The sequence below is a fragment of the Rhinolophus hipposideros genome, assembly GCF_964194185.1.
Source record: "Rhinolophus hipposideros genome assembly, chromosome: 1".
NCBI lineage: Eukaryota > Metazoa > Chordata > Mammalia > Chiroptera > Rhinolophidae > Rhinolophus > Rhinolophus hipposideros.
Genome location: NC_138047.1, coordinates 60,066,911 through 60,086,603, shown reverse-complemented (window position 1 = coordinate 60,086,603; position 19,693 = coordinate 60,066,911). Strand labels below are relative to the sequence as shown.

General features: G+C 36.5%; 1 protein-coding gene across 1 annotated transcript in view; it reads right to left on the bottom strand.

The window, feature by feature from the left end:
- Window positions 1-18,692, bottom strand: part of LOC308487375 (uncharacterized protein) — a gene marked incomplete at its 5' end in the record, with an annotated part of 34,117 nt that extends 15,425 nt beyond the window's left edge. Inside the window, 5 exons of the mRNA XM_081025480.1 lie at window positions 4,213-4,371; window positions 9,635-9,736; window positions 10,581-10,677; window positions 14,084-14,154; window positions 18,615-18,692. Coding sequence (XP_080881606.1) covers window positions 4,213-4,371; window positions 9,635-9,736; window positions 10,581-10,677; window positions 14,084-14,154; window positions 18,615-18,692 — 507 coding nt within the window. The remainder of the gene's footprint in view (window positions 1-4,212; window positions 4,372-9,634; window positions 9,737-10,580; window positions 10,678-14,083; window positions 14,155-18,614) is intronic.
- Window positions 18,693-19,693: the final 1,001 nt, after the last annotated feature.

The following is a 19,693-nucleotide window of genomic DNA, read 5'->3' as shown; positions in this document are numbered from 1 at the left end:
TGATTGGATAAAGAAGATGTGGTATATATACACAATGGAATACTGTTCTGCCGTACGATGAAATGGTGTCATTTGTGACAACATGGATGGATCTTGAGATTATTATGCTAAGCGAAATAATCACACAGAAAAAGTCAAGAACCATGTGATTTCACTGATATGTAGGATATAAAACTGAAAGCAACAAAGGAACAAGACAAAAAAATAAAGAAACAAAAACTCATAAACACAGACCAAGTTTAGTGGTTACCAGAGGTTAAGGGGAAAGGGGAACGGTAGTAGATGAGGGTAAATGGAGTCAAATATATGGTGATGGAAGGAGAACTGACTCTGGGTGCTGAACACACAATGTGATATATAGATGATGTATTACAGAATTGTACACTTGAAAGCTATGTAATTTTACTAACAACTGTCACCCCAATAAATTAAAAAAAAAAACAAAAAACCTGTGGAGTTTTCCTTTCAAAATGGAAACAACTTTGCTGATTTTCTGCTTATAAATTTAATGCCTGCTCTTGGGGGGGGGGAGAACGATGGGGAAGGAGGCAGGAACACATAAAAATGTAAAGCAAAGAATAAACAATTGTTCTTAATCCCTCAAAAAAAGTGTACCAAGAGACATGTGCAAGGGTGTTCAGTGCACTACTGATCTACATTACTGTTTATTAAAAGGAGAAAGAATAATTACGTTGCATTTTTAAAAATAGTAATGATATACTGTCAGAAGTTAAATTGACAAATTAGAGCAGCTCAGTGTATCAAAATGAATACATTTCAAAAACATGTTGAATTAAAAACTCAGGTTATATAAGGATATGTACATTAATTATGTCATAAAGTTAAAAATGCAAACCAATAATATAGATACATATGTAGCTATGCATGTATAGCAGAGGAATAAAAATTGCATACAAATGATTCATCAAATTCACAATAGTGGCTCTTCTGGTGAGGGAGTGGAATGGGCTTGGGAAAGGTGCACAGGGGACTTTAATTATATTTATAATTTTGTTTCTTTAAAAAACAAAGGCCAAAAACGTGGTGAAATATTAAGACCAGATTAGGTGGGATGATGATTCCAAAGATATTAGACATACTATTTTTTAAACTTTTTCGTATGCTTTCAATAACTATTTCATTAAAATAGTTTAATTTTCTCAGGATTCGTAACTATGGCCTCTGAGACACACAGTATTTAAATATCTTATGTGCTTTCTAATATAATAGAAAGAGGTAATATTGATTGTGGAATTTTATGACTGCAATTTGAAAATGCTTTGTAAGAATATAGACACTATCAGTTCTCCACTGTTTGGCTGTTGTGCTTTATCCATCTATTAGGACACTTAACACGTACTTTATATTGCAGTTATATTTATACAAATCTGTCTCCTGCAGTAGATTAAACTATGGTAAGTATCTTATTTCATTCTTTCATTCCTGAAAATAAGCAGCATATCTTGTACATAATAGGCACCAAATAATGTTTATTAATGAATATGGAATGAATCTAAATGGCTTGGACAGTATTATCTGAACTCTTGTGTTGTACCTCTCCTATAGTACAACTGCAATCCTAGATAATGGTTTATTTTATTAATTTTTCTTTGTAGATTATATAAACTGATGTAATCTTATCTTTTTCCTGCTATAAAAATAGAGTGCTTTGTTTAAGTAAATAGTATTTAATTTAGCTAACATTGAGTGCTTGTTGGCTGGAGTTGTGGCTGTCAAATTCATCATTATATTTTTGGTGCTGAATGTGGAGCCTGGCAGACAGTAGCCCCTCCACAGATATTTGTTGAATGAATCAGTAAGTACTGTAAAAGGTGCAGCGATGGCAAAGATGAGAGAGTGATAAACATAGCCTGGACAATGTAATGAGGAGAAGACCCTTGAGTTGGGTTTTGGTGTATGAGAGAACAGTATCCTTCTAGAGCAGGGATAAAGAGAGGGAACAATATGTGTAAAGGTGTGACATATTGTAAAACGTATTTTGGGGAGCTACAAGTAGTTTGGTATTTTTTGAGATTTGTAAACTGCAAGTCTGTGACCTCTGGGTGATATGATTGGTGATACAGTCAGAAGAAAGCTCTTTATGTTAAGGAGGATGGACTCTACCCTGTATGGACAAAGGTATATCACTGGAGGCTTTAAGAAGGCAATAGACGATGCTCATACTTGCATTTAAAAAAATATTCTAGTGTCAGTGTGGAGGATGACTGGAGTGGAGGAGAACTAAAAATAAGGAAAACAATTAAATCTGGGGATTACCACAGTTAGTTAGACAAGAGAGGATAGACCTTGGAGTGACACTGAGTAGCACTGGGATGGGTAAAAAGTGGAATGAAAAGAGATTCAGCCATTCTGTGGAATACTACTCAGCGGTGAAAAAGAATAAAATATTAACACATACAACAAAATGAATTAATATCAAAAACTATACTAAGTGAAAGAAGTCAAACACAGAAGACTATGTATTATATGATACTATTTATATTAAGTTCTAGAAAAGGTAACACTATAGTGGCAAAGCAAATCAGTGATTGGCCTGGGTTAGGGGTGGGGGAAGAGTCAACTGCAAAGAGCATGAAGATTTTAGGATAAAAGAGCTATTTTATAATTGGATGTGGTTACAGAATCATATACAATTAACACAATTCATCAAATTCCAAACTCCACAGTTAAAGTGGCTAAATATTATTTGTAAATAATACCTTAATAAGTTGTTTTTCTGTTGTTTTAATTTTTCAAATACAGTTGACAGTCAATATTATATTAATTTCAGGTGTACAGCATATTGGTTAGACATTTATATACCTTACCAAGTGACAACCCCCATAAGTTTACTACCCACTTGACACCATACCATCCATAGTTATTACCATATTATTGACTATATTCCCTATGCTGTACTTTACATCCCCATGACTATTTTCTATCTGCCAAATTTTACTTCTTAATCCCTTAATGAATTGTTTTCAAAAGTGATAAAATGAGGCTTAGAACAAAAATAACTTAGGAGGTAGAATCAATAGAACTTGGTGAGTAAAAAGTATGTGTATACATTTTTTTTTTAAAAGATTTTATTGGGGAAGGGGAACAGGACTTTATTGGGAACAGTGTGTACTTCTAGGACTTTTTTCCAAGTCAAGTTGTTGTCCTTTCAGTCTTAGTTGTGGAGGGCTCAGCTCAGCTCCAGGTCCAGTTGCCATTGCTAGTTGCAGGGGGCGCAGCCCACCATCCCTTGCAGGACTCAAGGAATTGAACTGGCAACCTTGTGGTTGAGAGCCCACTGGCCCATGTGGGAATCGAACCGGCAGCCTTCAGAGTTAGGAGCATGGAGCTCTAACTGCCTGAGCCACAGGGCCAGCGCCAGTATGTGTATACTTTGCTTTACATTGTGGTTGTGTTTCTAGACAAGATCTGAAAAAATGAAATTTAAAATGCTCTAAGGGAACTTTCCAATCCTTAGTGATTGCTTTAAAATTATTTTCTAATAGAGAATTTTGAACACATACAAAGGTAGCAGAACGGTATAATGAACCCTTTCATACTTAAAATCCAGTTTTAACAATTATCAATTTATGGCCAACTTTGTTTCATTTATACCTATCCTCCCCATTTCCTGACCTATTCTGAGGCAAATATCAGGTGTTATATAATTTCATTCATATATACTTTAGTGTGTATCTCTAATAAGTAATGACTCTTAAAAACATAACTACAATACCATTATCACGCCTAAAAGTTAGTATTTGTTTATGTCATCTACTATCCAGCCAGAGTTCAAATATCTAATTGTCTTATAAAGTTGTAAATTTTCATTTTTATAGTTTGAATCAAAATCCAGATAAGGACCACACATTCCAATTGCTACACCTTCTTAGTCCATTTTTTTGGTAAGTTCCCTCTTTTTTTCTCCTTGTAATTTATTTATTCACTAACCTGTTTCTTAAAGTAAGAAACCCCTCTGTTATGCAAATAATCACCTCCTACTTTAATGCTTTTTTAAAAATTTGGATTGTTTTATAATTATTCTTTTATTATTTTAGCTGTATTCCAATAATTTTTTTGTAAAGCCATAATGTGGTCACATAGGATTCTCTCCCAGTGTCCATGGTATGTTTTTGCTTTTCGCCATTTGCCTCAAGAACATTAATCCTCTGGTTTCGATTACTGTTTGGATCTCAGGTGTGGATCACTTACAGTTGTTTGGAGATCATCTGTTCTTTCAGGGAAGATATTCAGTCTTTCTTCACTTTCCAATAGTTTATCAATATTTTGGGTCATAACATTTTTTACATCAGCTACTTGACTCCTCAGTGTGGATGTCGAGCTGTTATCTTGAATCTTATTGTATTTCATCTATATGGAAGTGAAATATAATACAAATTTTATTTTCTATAAATGAACTCTGTTATACAAATTAGAATAAGTGTCAAAAGACATATCTCACTTGTAGTTCAGCACATGGAGTCGACTAAGCCTCAAATTGCCCTACCTTAATCTTGCAAAAAAAAGGGGGTTCGTGGGAGAGAGATATATCAATGTATTCAATCAGCAGTGGGGTGTTTGTTTTTTAATTTAGATTGTTTATTTTTTTGACTTTTTTTAAAAAAGCAGTGTTAGGTTCACAGTAAAACTGAGTGGGAAGTGCAAGTACAGAGTTCCCACATGCCTCTCCCCCCTCCACACACACAGCCTCCCTCACTGTCACCATCCCACACGACAGTGGTACATTTGTCACAGTGCGTGACCCTGTTGATGCATCATCATCACCCAGAATCCACAGTTTACATTAGAGTTTACTGTTGGTGTTGCACATTCTATGGGTTTGGACAAATATATAATGACATGTATCCACCATTGTTATAGTATCGGGCAGAACAGTTTCACTGCTCTTAAAATCCTCTGTGCTCCACCTCTTCTTAAGCCCTGGTCTTTTTACTGTCTCCAATTTTACCTTTTCCAGAATGTCATATATGAGGTATGACAATTAAGTTCGCAAACTCATTCTGAAAAAGTACTACACATCTCATTGCTGAATATCACTATGGTCACCTTTGAAGTCCTGCCCTTGGGAAGCTATGCACCGACGCCAATGCCTAGTCCACCTTCAAAGCAATTTTGGAACTCTTTTTCCGGAATGGCCATCAGAGCTGTTGTCATATTACCCTTGATGTCCTGAATGTCATCAAAATGTCTTCCTTTCAATATTTCCTTTATCTTTGGGTAAAGAAAGAAGTCAGTGGGGGCCAGATCAGGTGAGTACGGAGGTTGTTCCAATACAGTTATTTGTTTACTGGCTAAAAACTCCCTCACAGACAGTGCCCTGTGAGCTGGTGTATTGTCGTGATGCAAGACCCATGAGTTGTTGGCGAAAAGTTTAGGTCTTTTTTGTCTAACTTTTTCACGCAGCCTTTTCGGCAATTCCAAATAGTAAACTTAGTTAACTGTCCAGTTGGTACAAATTCATAATCAATAATCCCTTTGATATCAAAAACGGTTAGTGACATCTGTGCAACAAGTTCGTGAACTCAATTGTCCAATCTCGTAGTTGGAATCATACAGTATATAGCATTTTCAGATTGGCTTCTTTCACTTAATAATATGCATTTGAGATTCCTCCATGTCTTTTCATTACTTGATAGCTCATTTCTTTAATGCTGAATAATGGTCCATTGTTTGGATACACCACAGTTTATCCATTTACCTATGAAAAGACATCTTGGCTGCTTCCAAGTTTTGGCAATTATGAATAAAGCTGCTACAATATCTGTATGCAGGTTTCTGTGTGGACAAGTTTTCAGCTCCTTTGGGTAAATACCGAGGAGTGTGATTGCTGGATTGAATGGTGAGATTATGTTTAGTTTTGTTAGAAACTGCCAAACAGTCTTCCAAAGTGTATGTACCATTTTGCATTCCCACCAGCAGTGAATAAGAGTTCCTATTGTTCCACAGCTTTGTCTGCCTTTGTTGCTGTCAGTATTTTGAACTTTGTCCATTCTAATAGGTGGTATCTAATAGATAGTGGTATCTAATAGATACCACTACTATCTCATTATTGTTTTAATTTGCAATTCCCTAATGACATATTTGGAAATAAGGTTTTTGCAGGTGTAATCAAGTTAAGAAGAATGGTTAATCTTTTTCTTTTTGGTCTTTTCTCTGTTTCTCTCCTTTTTAAAATGCTTCATCTTTTTTAATTTAAAAAATTGTTTAAGTTTTGTTAAGATAATGTGTTCATAGTCCATTCAATGGCATTTGGTGTGTACATATGTATTTAAATCTGTCAAAACTACTTTTTTGTGTGCTGTGCATTTTCTTAATTACAGTATACAAAATTCAACTTTTATAACATTTTCTACAGATTTAAAAATTACCAGGTTAGCTTTTAAATGTTAAACAGAAATTTCTTTGATGTCAGATGTGTTAACTGCTTAAAATGTACATATTTTCACATAGTAACTAGTTTTGTAGGGAGCTATGTTAATACATTTTGGTTGTCTTGAACATGCTGAATTCTTATAAGAATATGTATGAATGTAATATAAATGCATGTATTCTTAGTTATTTTGTCAGGCATTGTGGTAGACATACCCTATGGTGACCCTCAGGGAGTCACATCCTTATAAAGTCCCCTCCTCTTAAGTATGATTTGCTTCTAACTAACAGAAGTAAAGGTGATGGAATGCCACTCCCATGATTATGTCACATTATATAATATTTAGTGGATTACAGTGAGAGAGATTGATTTGCTGGCCTTGAAGAAGCAAGCTGCCGTGCTAAGGACGCCCACCTTGGGTGGCAAGGAACTGCTACCAGTATCTAGGACCTGAAAGTGTCTTCCAGTTAAAAGCCAGCAAAAACTGCATCTGAGAAAAAAAAATACATTTTTAAGTGTTTATTTGAGCAAAAATTGATCCTAATCCAGCAGCACCACACTGGAAGTAGTTAGAAGAGCTCCTAGGACATGAATTCTGCAACAACCTGAATGAGCCTGGAAGCAGATTCTTCACCAGAGCTTCCACATGAGAACAGTCCTGGCTGGCACACTGACTGCAGTTTGGAGAGTCCCTGAGAAGAGAATCTAGTTAAGCCATGCCTCGATTCCTAAGCCACAGAACTGTGAGATAATAAATGTGTGCTGTTTTGTAATTTGTCACACATAAATAGAAAACTAATACAGGTAAAATATTTTATTATAGAAAAGCTCAAGTACATACAAACGCAGAGTGAATAGTATAATGAACCCTATGTACCCATCACCTAGTTTCAGAAATTATCAACACATGGCCAATCTTGTTTCATCTATGTTACTACCAATTACTTCTTTCTCAAATGTATTATTTTAAAGCAAATCCAAGACATTCTATTATTTTAGTCTGTAAAGGCTTCAGTTTATATTTCTAAAACAGGTGTCCAAACTTTTTTCAACTTTTTTTACCAATGGCCATATGCGGTAAAATACACAGACAGCCGGGCCACTCACTAGAGGTGAAGTATGTATTGCCTCACCTGGTTTATTTAAGTAAACTAAATATATTTTTGGAATTTGCTGCGGGCTGATTAACAATGGATGGTGGGCCGCAGTTTGGACACCCCTGCTCTAAAAGATACATTTTTCTTCAAAACATAATCACATCACTATCACATCTAAAAAAATTCCTTAATATAATCAAATATCCAGTTTGTATATAAACTTATCAAAAACAAATCATAGCTTTTTCTTATAGTTGTTTTGTTGAACCAGGATCCAAAGATTATATATTACATTTTGTGTCCACATAGTGATATGGGTCTTAAGTCTCTTTTAGTCTATGGATTCTCCTAACGCCCCCCCCCCGCCCTTGCAATTTATTTGTGGAAGAAATTGGGTCATTTGTCTTATAATTTCTCATATTCTAGATTTTGCTGATTGCATTGCTGTAGTGTCATTTAATGTGGTCATTGATGGTAGTTACATCTAAAGGCTCAGTCATAATCAGGTTTGATATCTTTGGCAAGCATACTTCAGGTGTGTGCTCTAGACTACTCATTTGGTGACATCAGGAAACACATTAACTGCTGGCTGATTGCCTCCTTATTGTGACTTAGGAATAATTAGTGGGTTTAGGTGTTCTGAGCCTGTTTCATCCATTATGAAGTTCTGCATCAGCTTTTAACCTCATTTTTTATCCATCACTGATGATGACTGCATAGAACCATCATTTCATTTTTTCATTAAGGATATTTTATCACCTCTTCTTCATTTATTAGCTGGAATACTTCTATGAAGACCCCCCAAAAAAATCTTTTTCCAAGTCAACTATTTGGTTCCTTTGAGGTACAGTTCATATAGGAAAGACACAATAAATGCTTGACCCTTTTATTTATTGGTTTTCAGAGTGACGAGGTGGAGCCTTAGTATCTTCCATAGTTGACTGGGGAAGGATTCCCCCCGCCCCTTTTGCAGTATCTAAGAACTCACAGAATTTAACATATATGATGTGTTACAATCCACTGCAGTTATTATTCTTTTTGATGTTCAAATTATTCCATCATTGGCCAGTGGCAGCCTCTTCAAGTTGTCTCCTAAAGTCTTTTCACATTAAACCGAGATAGCTTCTTGGTTCTGGTATGACAAAATGTTTCCGACTTACGTGTTTTCTTCCTCATATCTGGAATGAGGTTCCTTTTAGTGTAAAATGGCATTTAGAAACTATAATCTACACACCGAGGGCCATGCTGCTGCTGGATTGGCCATTTTGGGTTTTTTAGTGAGTAGGCTAGGAAATACATTTTTTTAAAGAGAAATGTACTGTGATATATTTTCAATTACATATTTCTCAGTATTTAATTTTCAACTAAAATTTAGATTATAAAGTTTTACTTAATTCTTTGACTTTATATTTGTAACTCTTCTTGCTGAAAATGTTGATTCCTAATAACATTAACTGGATTATTCAGGTAATGTACCTATATATCTATATCTATACAAATAAATTTCAGAATAGCAACACCAATGTTGTTACTAACAATGTGACAAGTTTCATTCAGAAAGGTCTAGTTTCTATTCCTGTTCCTTCATCCCTACATAGGCAACCATTGGAATGTTTTTGATTTATCTTTGTCTTGCACCTCCACCTTGTTTTTTTTCCCCTTTCTGTAAGCAAACAAATACATATATTTGTATTTACTTTTTCTTTCTTAAACGACTGCATGTAAGAATGGTAAATAAATAATAGCTACTACTTAGTACCATACCTACTTTCTCTAGCTTGCTTTTTATTCACTTATCAATACCCGGTATTATATTATATATTATATTATATTATATTTATTATATTTATTATATTATATTATATTATATATTATACCCGATCTTATTTTACTATAAGACCGGTCTAATATAATATAAATTTACTTATATTAATTTTTGCTCCAAAAGACGCATTAGAGCTGATTGTCCAGCTTGGTCTTATTTTTGGGGAAACACGGTATATCATGGATATCATTACTTATCATTTATACAGAGATAGAAATTCTCAGTTCTCACTCATCTTTACAGCTTTTAACTCATAATTCCTAACTGATTTGTCAGCTGTAACACTAACAATGTTTAAGAATATAGTTGGAGGTTACATACCATATACTTTCCTAATACTTGTTGAAAATCTGCAGCAACTGCATTTGAAGGAGAAAAATGTTCTTGTGACATCAAAGGATTTCTCAGAAAAGCATCACTAACCTGGTGAAATGAATGGAAATATTTAAGCTATACAGATAATTTCAACTGGAGAATTACAGTGAATGTTTATTTGAAGCAGCAGAAACCCGAAATAAAAGAAACCAGAACATTTCTAGATTTTTAGTGGCAGGGTGTCCTTTTTTATTTAAAGGTGCAGTATTTCTGAAAACTGCTTGCCCAGTCTTCTCCACTGCTGTAGTACAGATTACAACCCCATACCATGAGATGGCAGGTGCTACCTTCATTCTTTAGTGTATCTGAGGACTTGCAGGGAAGAGCAGATGTTTACCTCTGGCGGACAAGGAAAGATGGGAGTCCACGATATTTTCTAAATAAGCACTTATTTTCCCCTCCTGTCCCTGTCCTCACATTGCATTCAACGATAACAAAACAATCCCAACTAAATGTCATGACACTATCTTTCAAACCCTAGGGTTTTTACAGGACATTTCAACGTCTCAAGAAGGAATTATGACAACCATTTGTATTTAATGTTGTATTTCCTAGAAGTAGTGGTAAAAATTGTGTCGTTAGCAATTTTGTGTCATCTAGTTTTGGAAAGGTGGTAAAATTGGGATGTTTCATAACGGCAGAGAGAAAAAAAATTTAGAGTATAGTCAATTTAAATGGCTAACAGTGTTTAGCATCTAGACTCTAGCAATTGTCTAGGCATAACTGTAGAGTGACAATATTGAGACTTATCCTTGATTCTATGTATGGTTACAGTTTCAACTGTGTTAAAAGAAGTTGGTACACTAAACAAATGAAACGTATGCATGATTCATGAATGTGACTGGAGAATAACCATTAGTAATTATTAAAATAGAAATAAGAAATTACTTACATTTTTAAGAAATGCAGATGGTGTTACAGTATCCAAGACATTGTCTGAGGCACATAGGTAAGTGATTCCATCAATAAAGAGACTATGATAGATAAAGCTTTGAAAAGAATACATTCATTTACATGATAATGTTGGAGACATTAAGTACCCATGCAGAGAATTTCATTTTCAAGCTCTCGTTAATAGTCTAAAAGCTATATAGACAACTTTTTACAATCATAATAATTAGAATATCTTTTATATATTTGAAAAAAGTAAATTGTGTTAAATGAAAAACTATAAAATTTGAATATAAAATAAATTATATAAGTAAAAACAAATTACAATAAAAAGAAAAATCTATTATATATGTGTGTGTGTATATATACATACATACATATATATATACATACATACATATATATATACACACACACATATATATATATATATATATATATATATATATATATATATATATATATATAAATTAGATGGCTTTGCTAGAAGTCACTCACATTCCATGACTGAATGAAGATTCTAATCAAATTGAAAATGCTATATTCACTGATTTTTCTCTATCCTTGTATTTTTAGGCAGACATATTCAACTTTGACAGTTCTTGGCTTTCTATCACACTAGATTAGAATTTAAAAATTGTAAATTGCCAACACCAAATATTCTGGAAAACAGGATGAGTTGGGGAGGAAGAATTACATTCCCCTATACCATGCTAAAGTGTACCTTATAACCTGACCACTCCAACTACTAGACCTTTCGTGCCTTCTCAGAGTCACCTATGAGGAGGCTAGAAGAATCCTAGGACATGCCTCAATCTTTACTGCCCAACAAACCAGAAAATTTAGGGAAATGCAACAAAAATAGTTGGTTGGTGCCTAGGCTTTAATCTACTCATTCTGAACAGTTTATATCCAAATGGTTTACAGGTAACTGACCTGGTCAAATGCTAGACTGGATAGACACGAGAATGAGGAATCTCAGAAACAGGTAGAAAAGATAATCCTAGAGGCAGAAAATTTAAAGTATGTGCCCTTTAAATATGAATCCTTCATATCATATCATGAACACAATATGATACAAATAGTTTTAATGATGAAATTGATACACAAAATCCCCACTTGGAAAATATTTTTATTTCTAAGTTGGGAGGAGTTTTTGCTGAAAAAGAGTTGCTAATTCTACCATTTCTCTGAAAGTAATTTATGTGACTTGAAGTAAATTGATAGTGGATGTGAAAGGAGATATTTTAAATTTATGCTTAGTATCTTATTAGTGACTTACATCCAGAAACCATCTTTCAGTGTTAAAGTTGAATACCTTAAAAAACTTGAATAACTTAACAGTATGTCCAGGACATTCTGCTAATTGAGAAAGACGAGGTGGAGAAAAATGTATATGATGTATTACCATTTATCTATCATTCTCATATGCTAACATAAGGAAATACAAATATATGTAGGTGTCTCATAGAAAAAAAGAAAAGGGTAATGATAAACTAAAAACTTATTCAAAACGGTTACCTATATAGGGAGAGAGAGTGTAGTGTGGATAGGAAAAGAATGAAAATTAGACTTCGCGAAGGAAACCTGTTTTGTAGGTTTGACATTGGAACCATATAAATGTTTTGCATAATTATAAAATGTCATGAAATCAAATTTTAAGAGTATAACCCTTAAAAATCAAAAACAAAATGAAGAAAATGAACATAACTTTATATCAGGTAGCTCAAGAGATGATGGTGATGATGGGGGTGGTATTGGTTTTGATGGGGCTGGTCAGACTCTGGATATATTTGGAAGGTAAAGACGAACAGGACTTGCTGATGGATTGGATTCGGATGTAAAAGAGACAAAAGTCGAGCATCATAAAGGTTTTAGGCCTGAGAAACTGGAAAGTTAATGTGTGGAAGACTGCAGGAGGATGCTTGGTTTTGGACCTAAGTTTGAGATGCCTATCATACATCCAACAGAGATATGGAATGGGCAGCTGGATACACGAGTTTGGAGTTCAGGGAAGAAGTCCTCAAAAGATTGAAATGAGAGTGTACAATACAGGTAAGCATATCGTAGACGGGGAAAGAGTCTCTTTTTTGGAACCATTCCTACTAATAAGTGAAAACAACTAGAATATCACCATTTTGCAACCTCCAATAAATTAATGGCTCTAGGGTGTAGACAATGAATATCAATGGCTGCCAGCATGTCAAAAGGAGGTATAAGCAGACATTATGTACCATCTGATGAAAAAATACCTATAGTCTTGCCAAAGGGGTCAAGCCTCTTGATCCAGCTGTTTGGAATGTGATGAACTTCATTTTGAGTATGCAATCAGCAAACTCAGACTGTGGGAAACCCTATAGGTTCTTCAACAACAAATTGTAAGGATAGGATTAAAGAATTGTAAGGAAGGATTAAAGAAATTTAAATAACACCAAATTAAAAAATGGTCAGGACTGAGCTGTACTATCTGAAGGGTGTATTTAGGTGCTAAGGCAAGGAAGAAATAGGCTAAGTGACTGCTATAGAAGCTGAAATGGTGGGTGATTTCGGGGAGAGGAAGGAAGCTGTGAATGGATAGGACACACGGTGGGGTTTTTCCGGTGGCTGTAGAACCAAAAAATAGTGTTCTATTTTTTTGGCTTAGGTGGCAGTTGCAGCTGGTAGAGGGTTCCCTTGTAAAACTTCATAAAGCTATACATTTGTTTGATATGTTTTTTGTATTTTATCTTTTGACCCATTTCACCCATTTCTCCTACCCCTCCCCTCTATCTCTGGCAACCACTAATCTGGTCTCTATTATCTGTGAACTTGGTTTTTGTTGTTATTTTAGATTCCAAATATAAGAGAGATCATACAGTATTTGTGGTTCACTGTCTGACTTTTTTTACTCAGCAAAATGCCCTCAAGGTCATCCATGTTGTCACAAATGGCAAGATTTCATTCTTTTTTTATAGCTGAATATGTATTTTGTTTTATTTTACAATATAAACGTTAAAACAAACCTACTCAGACAAGGACGAGTCTAAAAATAATGGAAGTGCTCTTATTCCCTACCTGCTCCTTTACTATCAAAATGTTTTCAAGATTGTTGTAGCCCATACCACGCAATGTCCCAAGTAAAGCTTAGAGCGGTCTTGTTAAAGATATTTACAAGCGGAACTTTCCTTTTTTATTAATGAAATATTTGGGATATACCAAAAAAGTATGGAGAATAAGATACCAAGAACATTTGTAGATTCACCATTCAGTTAAAATGTTACAGATACAATTAATGTCCCCTGTATACCTTTCCTCAATTTCATGCTTCTCCCTTCTCTTTGTAGAGGTAACAACTACGTATCTTGAATTTGGTGTTCCCATTCATGATTTTATACTTTTACATATAGAAGTTCTCATTTTTGAGGGTTCAATCAAGAGTATATGCAACTCATATGTGTTTTTCCTCATGACATTACCATTGGAATGATTAGTTAAAAAGCTGAGTTTTATTAGAATATATCTTACCTTCCCATTTGAATTACGGTGTTTCGTTCAGCTCTAAGAAGCACTAGTCTAAGCACTGTTGCTGCTGTTTCCTAAAAATAAATTGTCAGCGTTTACTTTGTAGAAGATTGTAGTATTGTTTATTATTCCTCTCCTAAATTTACTTATGCTCTGATTATTTAGTTTATTAAGGGATAGCTGTTTACTAGAAGAACTAGTGGGTGGTTATTCATAATTCATGGTAAGAGGCCAAGTTATCATGAAATATTCATATGAATCTGAAGGAAAATATTAAAATTACATAAATATACACACACTGTGTATATACATATAAGTGTGCAAATATAGGTTGCACCAGATAACCAATCTTATTTTTACAGTCACATCTTATATATGGCTTCAAGACTGGGAAGCACTATCTAATCAAATATTTTTTCAGTGACTGCTAGTCACTGAAACTATAAATAAAATGTTAATGGATTAAAAGTATTCATCTCCTAGTCTCTGAACACCATAAGTCTTTTTTAAAGATAAAAAGTTTTATTGTTATTCACTGATCTCTTTCTATAAAACAAATAGTTGCTAAGATCTATTATATCTGTTTAGAATGGGGCTCATTCTTTGGTTAAAATTTGCAAGGTGTTACTATTATCCAGAATATTTTACAAAAATAAACTGTATGGAATCCCATTAACTTACTTTAGAAGTATAAAAGGAAACTGAAAGTAACGTTAAGAAGCCTTGAATAGCCACACTCCTAATAAATTTTTCAATTTTCACAAAATGACACTTGAAATAAAAACTTTTTGGGAGGCAAAGCTTATTATTAACAGTAGAGAGGAAAACTTGAAATTCTTGGTATTGCCGGCATAATCCAGGTGGCATTCTCTAGGAAAGGATTTCCTAAGAAACGTGAAAAATTAAGGGAATACATAAACCTTCATTTACTCTATTATTATCACTGTAACGTCTTCCCCAAGCTATCCCCAAGTATCTCTTTTAAAGTGCGTAAACAATAAAATCATAGCAAAATTTGAAACAAAGAAAATGGCCACATGAGGCAATAAAATGAGTGACAAAGTGGGCTCTAGTACTATTTTTGGAATTAACGTGCTGCACAATTTCAGAAGAAGACTTGTCTGGCTTTGTTTCTTTGTGTGAAAAATGAAGGAATTGGGCAAGATGATCGCTACAATCCTGTCCATCTTGAGGCCCCTACAATAGCAGTCACTTTGATTTCATAATTAAACTTTGGTAGGTACTAATACTTCTCTAATGAATATAAAATATTTGTGACATTAATATTTAGCATTGAGGAAAGACATAATAGAACCGTCCCTTAAAACACCTTGTCATCCCTTTTCTTCTCCCTGGTTAGCTTTTAGCACAATAGTAATTCTAAACCTTTAATCCTTTCCTCCAATTGCACACTGCTCCACCCCATTCCACTTTCTTTCCTTCCTACAGTCTTCATAAAGAGAGGCCACTGGGTTTATGAACTCCTTCGACTTTTCCCCTTCTTAATTTAAATGTTTATTGAGACCCTACTATGTGAAGACTCCCTGTCCTGAAGGAGTCTGATGGCAGAGACACAGAGGTAAAAGAAGATTCTAATTCAGCTTGTAAGTAGTTTGTAAAGGGATGTTTAGGGCTTCAAGGATGAACTGAGAAAAGTCTCAAAGTGCAGAAGAGGTGACACAAAAACTGGAGACAAGTGGGTTCCAGGGAGAGGGAACAGACGGTGCAAAAGGAGACCTTGGTGACAATGGAGAACAGCATGAAGTTCAGGATGGCTGTAAGAGAAGATGATAATCATCTTGATCCAGCTGTTTGGAATGTGATGAACTTCATTTTGAGTATGCAATCAGCAAACTCAGACTGTGGGAAACCCTATAGGTTCTTCAACAACAAATTGTAAGGATAGGGAAGGCCTTGAATGCCAGGCTCAGTAGTGTAGGCTTTTACTCTTGAATTGTAGGCAGGTGCCACCAAATGATTTTCAGCAAGGGAGTGACATAATCATATTTGCTTTTAGGAACAATCATGTGAGCAGCAGTATGGAGGCTGGTTTTGAGAGTGACAAGGCTGAAGCCGGGGAGATCAGTTAGGAGGCACTTTCAATAACCCTGGTGACAAGTCATGAGGGCCTAGATGACTACGTGGTTCAGAAACAAGGAGATAGATTCAAGACATACTCAAGAGATAAAACTAATAGAACTTAGTGACAAAGAATAAATGTGAAGGTGAAGTCGAGGGAAAAAAATCGAAGGTGATTCCTAGTTTCCAGCTTGAATGGCTCAGTAAAACTACTTAGTGAGACTAGAAATACATGGGGAGCGTCATTTAGGAAAGAATTAATTTAGTTCTGGTTTGATGATATGTTTGAACTTCTAGTAGGCAAGCTACCTTGAAGATTACTTTGGAAGTGGACTGGACAGTGATGAAAGTCAAGGTGTCCATGGGTGTGAATGAATGCGTCAAGGTAAAAGAGGACTGAAGTTAGAACCCTGAGAAACACAGCATTTAAGGGACTGGCAAAGAGAGAGCCCCAGAAAGATACCAAGTTCTGTGTCTCTATATCCATACTCCTAATTTCTGCAAGAGAAAGAGGGCATTCCTGAATCCAAGGCTCACATCCCCACTGCCACATTGGATTCCATCGCTTTGTGCTACTTCATTTCTTGCTCCACCAACAGACCCCTTCTCTCTGATATCTCCAACCTCTTCTCCTTCCCATTAGCCTATATACATGCGAAAGTTTACCCTGTATTAAAAAATGAGGCCCCTTCCTGGACAATGCTTCTAGCTTTCACTATATTTCATTCCCTTTATAAGTTCTTGAAAGAATAATCTAACTTCACTCTCCCTATTTTCTCATCTCTCTCATTCACCTGGCCTAAAGCAATCTGGCTTCAGCCTCTACCACTTCTTCCAAACTGCTAAAGGTCACCAGTCGTCTGTTAATTTCTAAGTCCAATGAATATCTTTTAGATCTTGTTCAACTTCTTTGGGGTGTGAAACATTCTTGTAACTTTCTTCTTTTGGCTTTCAGGACACCACTGCTCTTAGCTGGTGACCCATCTCTCTATTCTGTTCTTAAACAGTGTCCTACCTTTTGGTCCTCTTCTCACTCTCTATACTTTTCTTGGGCATTCTTACTCACTTCTGCTATCTTCAACTGTTAGTCCTGACCCTCTGAGTGCTACCTATTGGACATTTTTATAACTTAAAGCTTTTGGAACTAGCTGGAGGAATAAATACAAAAATGATTGGCCAATTCCAACAGGCAACAAAATTCAACCTGTCTCAAATTATACTCTCCTCCCCTGCATTCCCTCTGACTACCTCCCCTACAATCCTGTTCTTCCACATAGTTTCTATCTTGTCTAATGCCACCTAATAAAAAAATTGACAAATCATGTTGCACACTTTAAATTTACACAATCTTATGTCAATTATATCTCAACAAAGGGGGAGAATAAACCAAAAAAAATTAAGAATCATAGTAGGCATGACCCTGTCCCTTATCCCACATATTCAACAGGTCACTAACTCCTGAGTTCGTATTAGTTTTTCAAAGTCTCTTTTAGGATCTGCCCCCTTTCAATCTGCACTGTCATTACCTTAACTCAGGCCCTTAGATCTTCTACATAAACTATAACAGTATCATCCTAACAGGTTCTTTCCCCTCCAGTCTGCCTTCTAGACTGTAACCAGAACAGATTTGCTGAAGACGAATCAGATCAGGCTATTCCTCTGTATTTAATTGCTTCAGAGTTTCTCTAGGGTAAGAAAACAAACTGAACATAGGACACTTCATTAACTATCCTCTGTCCACTTCTCTGACCTCATCTTTAGCCTCTGCATGCTATTACCCTGTGACTGAGGTTCTTGAGGTTGCCCAAACACACTGTGCTGTTTCCTCTGCACGGAGTCCGCATTCCCCTTTCTGTGCCTGGCTTCTAAGCCAACCACCCTAACATTACCTCCTCTGTGGTCAGCAAGCAGCCACTCACCCTGAATGCTAGAGAACCTACCTCCATTAAAACACTTTACATCGCAGGATACTGTATACAGCCCTCGGATATAAAGGGACAATGAGCTTATCAAGCTATAACTCCAGGTGCTTTTTCCCGTCATTGCTGCATCCTCCACACCTTTACCCAGGGATTATGCAACTAACACATATTCAATAAATGTGTGAACGGTCAGTCATTTCTCCGCAGGGGAGAGAAAATCTTCAAGGAGCCTCAGGAATTGGACAGGGCTGCGAACCATCACCAAACGGGTCGCGTGCAGCACCAAGCCTAACCCCTAGGTGGCGCACGTGCCGCTCCGTTGTTTTCCGGACCTGGAGTGCAGCGGCCTGGGATTCACCGTTTCACCAGCACTGCCGCGCGGGGGCGTGCCCTCTCGCGGGGGCGGGGCCTCTGCTCCCAACTCACTGCCTGCTCCGCACCACCCCGCAGCGCCGTGTCCTGAGGGGCGGGCGGGCAGGCACCGCGCCGGAAGAGCAGAACGCGCGAAGGAGAATGTGCCGACTCAGGTGTACCTGATAGGAGCCACCGGTCAAGGCCAGATCCGCTAAGACCGCTCGGCCATTAGCAATGCAGCTGTAGGTGATCGTCATAGTAGGCGATCGTCAGAGTAGGCGGGCCAGTGAAGGAAAGGTTCCTGCCGGACTTAACCGCCAGACAGCGTTGGGGCGGGGCTCCGGGAGAGGGCGGTGCCTGCGCAGGCGCGGGGAGCGAGTGATTGGCAGGGAGGGAGGCGGGGTCACATCTTGTGTGGGCTGAGCTTGTGGTGAGACGGGTGGTGAAGTTTGTAAAAACTGGCTTAGGTGAGTGAAGCCTTTCTTGTAGTTATCTCTAAAATTATTTAAGAATCAGCTTACTTCACAGTGTACTTACCTATACACAATTAATTCACAATATAATACATGTAAAATATAGGCATTGATTTAAAATAAAACTCATTAAGACTCAGCAAGCATTTGTTGAACTCCCACAATGCGGTGCCTTCGGTTTAACAGTCATGCAAACTTGTAGGCCCCAGACCCTCACTCTGAGGCGTTCATATTCTAGTAGTGGTTACAGAGGCACATGCAGATAAATGCCAAGTGTGTGCCTTGATGGAAAGATGAACTAAGTTGCAGAACCTGGAGTGGAGGCAGCTAATCCTTGGGAGAGGGAGCAAAGCTTTCAAAATCGCTATCTGACTTAGAAGATGGGTTTGCATTGTCTAAATGGGAAGGAAAGATGGGACAGTCTAAGCAAAGGGAAGTGCACGTAAAGGCTTAAAGGAAGGCAGGTGGTTTTAGGGAATGGATGTAAGGGAGGGTGGCAGAGCAAAGGTGTATGGTAGAGTAGGCAGGAGATGAGAGTGGTAGGAGTGTGGTGGAATGACTTTTGTTATCCTAGACCTTGAGTTCCTTGACAAGAGTTTTTAGAAGTGTAAGTTTAAGATAAGCTTCTATATTTTCATTAGCAAGGCGTTGTGGAAGAGTGGAAAGAAGTCAGACAACCTCTATTCAGATGTAGACATTGCTGTTTACTCTGTGCCTTTAATGTAACAACCTTTCTGAGACTCAGTTTCTGAATCTATAAAATGGGGATAGTTGTCAAATTTAAG